Consider the following 8804-nt stretch of genomic DNA (forward strand, 5'->3'; position numbering starts at 1 on the left):
CCTCCTAACCTGCTGGCTCGTGATGGGAAAGGTCACCTGCACCATCGTCTTTGGAAATGAGCGTGTCAATGCCTGTGGGCAAAGAGGCAGGTAGTCAACGTTTTGGTTTCACAAGAACTACAGACACTCAAGAGCAGGAAGGCCTGAGCTGCTCGTGTGGTCCCCACCACAAGCCGGGCAGGACTCCTCAGACAGCTGGCCATCTGGCCCATGCTGGAACAGCCCAGGTCCTTCTGGCTTTTATTACATTTGGTTCAAACATGCTACCACCCAGTTGTCTGAAAACAGCTAAACAAAACTAAGGAAGTTGGCTTGGTCTACTGACCTGGAAGCCTGGAAACCTTGATTCTAGTCCAGTTCTGAAGAAAGCCTCCAAGATGTGTTCCATTTTCAGTGATTTATTTAATCCATAATCCCTTCTCCAGTTTCCAGGACAAATGGCCACATGGTCATTATTTATGCTTTCACTCCGAAGAAATCAATACTGTAATTCCCATTGTGTAGCGGGACCTTCAAACACACTTGCTGAGATATTTTCTATAACTACCCAGAACAGTGTCTACACCTTTTGCAAGCAGGTGACAGGGCTGGGGATGACTTCAACTTTGGGACAGGGCTGTACAAAGCAAATTTTAGACTTTCTGTCTGGAAACCGATGATGCTTCTAGTTGCTATGAAGAAGCGATGAACTCCTGGCAGACCTTCTGGCCCAGACGGGCAAAGGAAGTCCACGCTGCCGAGGACAGCAGCCAGTGCCGGGGTGGACTCCTGCTGGTAGCTTTGACAGACATTTGTAACTGAGCACTACCTCAGAAAAGATCCACCTAATCTGTGACCTCACGGTCACCGGACTGTACTTGAGCAGATCTGCGAGAGCACCGGTCCTGAGCTGCAGGGAGCCCCCAAGGTGGAGTGCTCACGCCTCAAGGAGGGCTGCCTATTCCCCAGCAGGTGGGCTTAAAACAACTTCTTACTGGGCCATCTTCACCCCTGGGTGGAGTCAGGCGTCCTGCAGGCAAGTGGGCATCCAGAGGACAACGGAAGGTACGAACATCTGCCACCTTTCATCTTTGCTGGCTCCTGCAATCACTCCTCACTTGGCAAGAAGACTACGATGTCCCACCACTCGTCAGTGATCCTCAGTGGGTGATGCTGAACGCTGGTTTTATCCTACAGACGTGCTCTGACTGACGGCCACTCAGGTGTCGCATTTGCACTTGGTTTCTAGCTGAACATCAGAGAGCCTGTGACTGACCTGACACCTTCTGAACCACCACCCCAGCCCCACAAATATTAACTATAAAGGCCAGCCCTCTAAGCAGCCTGATCACATCAAGGTATTTTTTAAGTCCTACTGTAGATGACAGTGGGGAGCCTGAATTTCCACTCCCAACCTGGTAGCTGGGATGGCGCCAGCAGAGACTGGAAACCATGTGGGCAACCTGGACTTGCTCCTGCCCCTCTAGCTGCCCACCCCGCCCCAGTGGTGCTCCTGCCCCTAACCAGAGAGTTGCAGAATTTCAGAAAGTTTCTGGACAAAGGGATTCTTTAAATCTGAATAGCAAGTCATGGACAGATGCCCTGGCAACCTCTGTGTGAAACTGACCAGAATTAACATAGCAAAAGATCTGAGAACTGATCTTCAGTGTGGAATATTGCCCAGGTTTACAGATTGGCCTCTGGGTAGCACATAAGCAAAGCAGTCTAGAAAAGCATTACAGGCCGGGCGCGGTGGCTCACGCCTGTAATCCTAGCTCTCTGGGAGGCCGAGGCGGGAGGATTGTTTGAGCTCAGGAGTTCGAAACCAGCCTGAGCAAGAGCAAGACCCTGTCTGTACTAAAAATAGAAAGAAATTAATCGGACAAAAATATATAGAAAAAATTAGCTGGGCATGGTGGTGCATGCCTGTAGTCCCAGCTGCTTGGGAGGCTGAGGCAGAAGGATCGCTTGAGCCCAGAAGTTTGAGGTTGCTGTGAGGTGGGATGATGCCACGGCACTCTAGCCCGGGCAAGAGAGTGAGACTGTGTCTCAAAAAAAAAAAAAAAAAAAAAAGGGAGAGTCAGGATTTTGAGGTTGCTGTTTGAATTAGGTGTGTTTATTCTGGGTATTTGTGTTGTGCCTACTTGTGTCTCAAAAAAAAAAAAAAAAAAGAAAAGCATTACAAAGACTCTGAAAACAAAACTGTTACTGGAACCACAGCCCATAAAAGTAGGCCAGGCTCTGCACACTAAACCTAAACCTTACCTGTAGAAACAAACATTGAACTCTGATTATTATTTGGTTGGTTTTGGTTCTTTATTCCAACCAGTAAAAACCCAAGCTACCCTAGCTCGTCTTGTGGCCACTAAAGATTATAAAAACTTGCTTAGGGGAGGCCAAAGTGGGAGGACACCTTGAGGCCAGGAGTTCAAGACAGTCTGGGCAACACAGCAAGACCCCATCTCTGCCTGGGTGTGGTGGCTCACGCCTGTAATCCTAACACTCTGGGAGGCTGAGGCAGGAGGATGGCTTGAGGTCAGGAGTTCAAGACCAGCCTCAGCAAGAGCGAGACCCCATCTCTACTAAAAATAGGAAGAAATTAGCCAGACAACTAAAAATAGGAAAAATTAGCCAGGTATGGTGGTGAGCACCTGTAGTCCCAGCTACTGGGGAGGCTGGGGCAGGAGGATTGCTTGAGCCCAGGAGTTTGAGGTTGCTGTGAGCTAGGCTGACACCATGGCACTATAGCCTGGGTAACAGAGCAAGACTCTGTCTAAAAAAAAAAGATCCCATCTCTATAAAAAGTAATAATAATACAAAATCACCTGGGTGTGATGGCATATGTCTGTAGTCCTAGCCACTTGGGAGGCTGAGGAGGAAGGGTTGCTTGAGCACAGGGGTTTGAGGTTGCAGTGAGCTATGACTGTGCCACTGCACTACAGCCTGGGTAACAGAGCAGACCCAGTCTCTGGAAAAAATAGAAAAACAAATCCCCCCAAAAATCTGCTGAAGTGTTCATTCAACTTATCAATGAAAAAACAGTAAGCCAGGGACCGACCCAGTGTACGAGACACCTCTTGTTATAACCGACGTAGAGGCAGTTTGGGGTACTGACTACATCTCTGTTAAAAGTTAGGCTGCCCCACCAACTGATGGGGGTGAGGGGACCCAATGTATCAGGCTGACTAGAAAACTGTGGGTCTTACACATTCTACGATAAAGTAACATTATTCTCTGTTATTCTTTCTCTCGTTATACTTTACTTTGGGCAATGGAAATCCAGGAATTTAAAAAGTGCCTTGTACTGGATTTCTTTGTTAAGACTAAAAATCCTTGGTTATGGTAAATTAGGGACTTGAAGTAAAATACACCTGTATGCAAGGATAAGGCTACCTGTGCCAATCCCTTTTGCTTTATGGTACTGAGAGCTTTTATTTCAGACTCTGGTCAGTGCACAGAAGGTGGAGCTAGACCTAGGTTCCCAAGGCCAGCCACCGTAGGACCAACCAACCCAACCCAACTGAGTCCCCTCCAACCCAACTGATTCCTTGCCAGAAGCGCGAAGGTGTAGAGTGGGTCAGGGTCCTCGGGCTTCCAATAAAACCCACGTGGCAGGGAAGAATAACATTTTGAAAGGAGTATAGGTGATGTCATGTTTGGTGAGCCAGGTAAGTCGCTGGAAAACCCCCTGAAGATGGGAAGGAAAATTGGTCAGGCTTTCCCAAAATGGTTCTCTTTTTGGGCTCAAAGTGGGAAGCTATAAGATAGCAAAAGACAAAGGAAATAGAGATTGAGTGTCTGATAATAACTCAACATAGAGGGCATAATGACATGGAACTACGAGGTCTGTAGAATTCTTTCATGTCCAGGAGGGCTGCTCAGATGAGACCAGGCCTTGACTGGCTTGGCAAATCCTATCAACATGCCACGGCACATTCAGCGGGACAACTGCAGCTTAGCAGGTGCCAAACAGAACCCATGGCAGAACATGCCCAGTGTGATCCAGACATGCACAGTCTGAGAGATAAAAGGACACAGAACAAGGCGACTGTGCAAATGGTCAAGCGGTGGCAGAAGGCTTTGCATTTCCAAGAGATGATCCACTCAATGATTTGACAATACTAGTTTGGCCAACATGCTCAGAGAGAACAGACTATCCACGGTGGAGTCTCAGTCTCTCTCAGACCAATCCATGCGCTGGAAACAATTTTCTGCACAAGCAAAATCAAATGAGAGAGAAAAAAATGGGTCCCACACTAAAGTAGCCAGCCAGGTTGAAAAATCTTGTCCCAAGTGATCTGTGATGCTTGGTAGAAGTTTATGTTTTCTTGTTATGGGTGCTTTTACTGAAATAGTGACTTCTTTCCTATTGATTCTGATCTTAACAAGTCTGAACAAGAGGGTTGAGAAGGGAGTCCTGAGAGCCACTTTTTGCCTGCCCAAGTCCCCGTGAAGCCAATCGGTGTCATCTGCCGAGGGTGGAAATGGGGCTTAAGGAGCTGTTCAAGGATAAGAGGGACCACTCCCCCATCTGAGGGGGCCTCCTCTACAGCCTGCTGCCAGCATCCAGGCCTCTGCCACATGAAGACCGGGCATACTCGACAGTCTGCTGACTCAAGGAGGCAGGGAGGGGAGCTGGTGGTCTACACCGAAAGGGGCCTGGCTAAGCCAGCTTCGTCTGGGAGAGGAACAAACCAGGAAAGCCATGGAGGAGGCAGCTCAGGCCAGCTGCCTGGCGCCAAGAGACTGGCATATTTGTTCCACAGAGACACAGACGACAAGTGTCGGGAGAGGCCGTGGACTCCTTCGGCCTCCATTGCATTCCTTGCTGATGACCAACAGCTACTTGCACTGGTTCCCACAGCCAGCCCCCCGATGCAAGTGTCCTGTCATGCTGAGTGGTCACCAGGATAAGTGGAATCTGGGCTCAGAGTCCGTTGGTGTCAATGGCTGTCACAGAGGCAGGTGTTGAGGAACGCGAGGTGGTTGCCGAGGTCTTGTCCAGGGCCGGGCTGGGCACACTGCAGTCGGCAGACCTGGCTGAGCCCCTACCCCCAGGAAGCAGTGGCCGGCTCTGGCTGTGGGGACTCTGGCCATGCAGGTTCTGGCCACAGAGGCGGTGGTGCCGCTCCCAGTCCTTGTGCTGGCAGAAAGAGCCACAGTACCGTGCGATATTGCAGCCACTGCATGTCTCGCTGGCTTTGCGGCCACAGTTCCAGCAGTTCTGCAAGACACAGGCGTCAGTAAGTGATTGCTGGGATCTCAAGGGGCAGGCTTGTCACTGGTTACCTGCACGGCAGTCCTGCCTTCACTGCTATGTGTTTAACCACGGGAAATCCACACCCCCTTGCCGAGCTGCCTTCATTTGTGAAACAGGAAAACTCCCCATCCACAGGACGGCAGGGTGAGATGAGGGGTGTATGTGACAAGGCCTTGCACAACACCAGCATGGGGCTGGTGGCCATCTCCCGGTTAAAGCATAGACTCATCGTTTTGACTCATTCTAATCTTCAGAGACCAAACTCTGTGTCAGCTTCCCCCTCATCCCAGCTATCTACCCTAAAAACACATATATGTTCAGACGAACATTTTCTCTTGCTCTTCCCAATGGAGAAATAATCTTCATTTTCCACAGACAATACATGATCTTAACTAAGACTTTTAAAGGAACACAGGTAATAATTCATCTTGTTTTAATAAAGGTCCCCTGCCAGGGAACCAGGATGGGTGAGCGGGAGTGGAAGTAGTTGTGGTACTTCCTCCTTTGTCCTCTGTGCCTGTTTTCCTTCCACTGTGTGTCTCATCCTAGGTGAGCTGGGATCATGGGAATACTTCTGGCCTGTTCTCAGGAGCCCCCTGCAATATCTCAGAACTCAAGGCCTTGGAAGTCTAGGTCAGGGACTTTTCTTACTACTTCTTGCCCTTCCCTAGGAAGGGGGCAGTTAGACTAGGATTCAGCAGAAACGACCAGGGAAAGAGTCCACCTGTTGAGAATGTACTAATTCAATTACAGAAGACATGAGCCAAGCGAGGATGGTGAGAGCTAGAAGTAGCAGCCACGAAAGAGGCAGTAGAAACAGTCACTGAACAGACTTTATACATCCCAAAGCATCACAGAGACTGAGGCCAGCAGTGCAGCTCCCAGCACTTGCGCCCTATAGTACTTTCTTTCCTTGCTGTAGGCTCCATGTGGATTCTGCTCATGACACGTGAGTGTTCTACATCTGAGCTCTCCAGGACCCGATGGTAAGAGAACAGTCTTGTGGCCCTGGCCAGGTGAAGCTCTCCAGCCTGCTGCCCTCTCGTCTTCCCTCCCACAGGTACTCCAGAATGGCAGAAGCCAATCTTGAGGCCTGGCGATGGTGCCACTCAGGAAAGAAAGGCCCCACCCCAATGGAATCAGAAGGCTCCTAGGTATAAAAGAACAGACAAGTGCTGAAAAGCACCTAGGAACCACCCAGCCCACTTACGGCATTGTACATATGGGAAAACTGAGGGCCTGTGGGGCCTTATAAAATTTAATAGGTGGCTATGCAAAGTCTGGAACCTTCCACTCCATGGTACTCAATGTATAGGTTTAACTTCAAAGAACATTAGAAAAGACTGCAGATTCCCTTCTAATACAAAAGGCTTCTTAGGAAATACACCCTAAGGACTGTCAAAACTGCCCAACAAAACACTAGAGGACCAAAATAGGGAACAGAAGTAATTTTTAGGTTACATTTATAGATCTCAAGCAAAGTGCATTCCAAAGAATTTCATACTTTGGAGTCTGATAGGCTGACTCCAGACAATGCTTTGGTAGAGTCTTCTCATTTGTGGAGAAGAACTCAGCTGTGGCCCACATGGGGCTACCGTGGAAACACAGGCCAATGGGTTGGCTGCCAGTAGAGGGGGAGATCCTCTACTCCCTCTGTCAAAGCAAGAACATCTCAGAACTGGGTCAGAGTGTTAAACCACTGGTGCTTTTATCTTGGCTGCCATTATTTTTTAAATAGCTTACTTCATGATTAATGACTGCAGTCCCTAAGCTCGGGGCCTCGGACCGGTACCAGTCCATGGCTTGTTAGGAACCAGGCTGCACAGCAGGAGGTGAGCGGTGGGCTAGTGAGTGAAGCTTCATCTGTATTTACAGCTGCTCCCCATCACTCGCATCACCGCCTGAGCTCCACCTCCTCAGATCAGTCACTGTCTCCCATCACCTAGATAGGACTGTCTAGTTGCAGGAAAACAAGCCCATGGCTCTGATTCTGCATTATGGTGAGTTGTATAATTATTTCATTATATATTACAATGTAATAATAATTACGAATAAAGGGCACAATAAATGTAATGCACTTGAATCATAGTGAAACCATCCCCCAAACCCCACTCTAACCGTGGAAAAACTGTCTTCCATGAAACTGGTCCCTGGTGCCAAAACGGTGGGGGAACCACTGATTTACAAAATACAATAAAACAAAATAAACAGCCTCCCACATAAGCAGAATCATAGAAATGCAAGAACAATGTGATTAGTGCCAGAGCATCCAGGGGTCAAAGGATGGTTTTATGTTCTCTTTCTCTTTGGCTTTTCCCTGACTTAACGAGGAAGGCTTTTCTTTTTTTTTTTTTTTGACACAGAGTCTCACTCTGTTGCCCAGGCTAGAGTGCTGTGGCGTCAGCCTAGCTCACAGCAACCTCAAACTCCTGGGTTTGAGCGATCCTCCTGCCTCAGTCTCCTGGGTAGCTGGGACTACAGGCATGCGCCACCATGCCCGGCTAATTTTTTCTATATATTTTTAGCTGTCCAATTAATTTCTTTCTATTTTTAGTAGAGACGGGGTCTCGCTCTTGCTCAGGCTGGTCTCGAACTCCTGAGCTCAAACAATCTGCCCGCCTCGGCCTCCCAGAGTGCTAGGATTACAGACGTGAGCCACCGTGCCCGGCCTGAGGAGGGCTTTTCTTTTCTTTTTTCCCCCCAAGGTGTAAGGCAAAAGGTTTTTTGTTGTGGTCACCCTTCAAATGAACATTCCACAAAGCCAGAGCCACAGACTTGGCCAAATAGTACTCTGTAGTTAACTGGGAAAGGTCATAAACCTTCTGAGATACGGGCGAGGGAAGTCAGGAATGTGATTACAGAATTTCCTTTGTCAAGCAGGTGCCATCAGATCATGCCAGAATATTCCAAGTGTGGCCCAGGACCCACCTTTGTCAGAACTACTGAGGCTTATCAAAATCCCTGGGACTCATTCCAGATCTCTCTGACCTTATTGCAAACAAGAGAGAAATGACTCCCTATTTTACTAACAATTGCTAGCCCCATTATGTGTGCCAGGAAATCCAGGTTAGTGAGAGAAAGTGGCCTGAGCAGAGATAAGGGACCTCCCACTTCATGCCTCCAGCTTTGGGCACTGCAGGGGAGATGCTCTGTCTGGCTTTAAAGGAAGTGGCTGTTCTGCAAGAGCAAGAGCTGCCACAGCTTATGCGCTAATTAACAGCATAACCAAATCCCTTCCATCTGCAGAGTGCACTACAGTTTAAAAAGACTTCCACAACCACAATCCAATTCTATCTTCCTAAAAACTATCAGAACAACAGGATTGGGGCCGGTATACCCACTGAACAGATATGGAAACGGGCCCCTTTAAGGGTGTACCATTAGTGTGAAGAGGAACTGGGACTAGAACTCTACCAGTCCTGGGCTCCTTCTCCCAGACCAAATCACCTCCCCCAAGATGAGTGAGAAACTCCAGGGATACCTGTTAAACTTTAAGAGAATTTTCTGGATGAAATGGAGGGGAAGCAGCCCTTTAAGTCCAGTACAAACTCACCCAAAACTTAGG

The 8804-nt window shown here is 48.5% G+C and overlaps 1 protein-coding gene across 2 annotated transcripts in view; it reads right to left on the reverse strand.

Moving 5' to 3' along the window:
* Window positions 1-4584: 4584 nt before the first annotated feature.
* Window positions 4585-8804, reverse strand: part of CBFA2T2 (core-binding factor, runt domain, alpha subunit 2; translocated to, 2) — a 41524-nt gene continuing 37304 nt past the window's right edge. Inside the window, exon 10 of one of the 2 annotated variants that reach the window (XM_012665754.1) lies at window positions 4585-5203. In XM_012665754.1, coding sequence (XP_012521208.1) covers window positions 4907-5203 — 297 coding nt within the window. In that variant the 3' untranslated portion in view covers window positions 4585-4906. The remainder of the gene's footprint in view (window positions 5204-8804) is intronic. The other variant, XM_012665755.1, reaches the window with a different exon arrangement.

Source organism: Propithecus coquereli, unplaced genomic scaffold (genome assembly GCF_000956105.1).
Source record: "Propithecus coquereli isolate 6110/MARCELLA unplaced genomic scaffold, Pcoq_1.0 Scaffold122, whole genome shotgun sequence".
Lineage (NCBI taxonomy): Eukaryota > Metazoa > Chordata > Mammalia > Primates > Indriidae > Propithecus > Propithecus coquereli.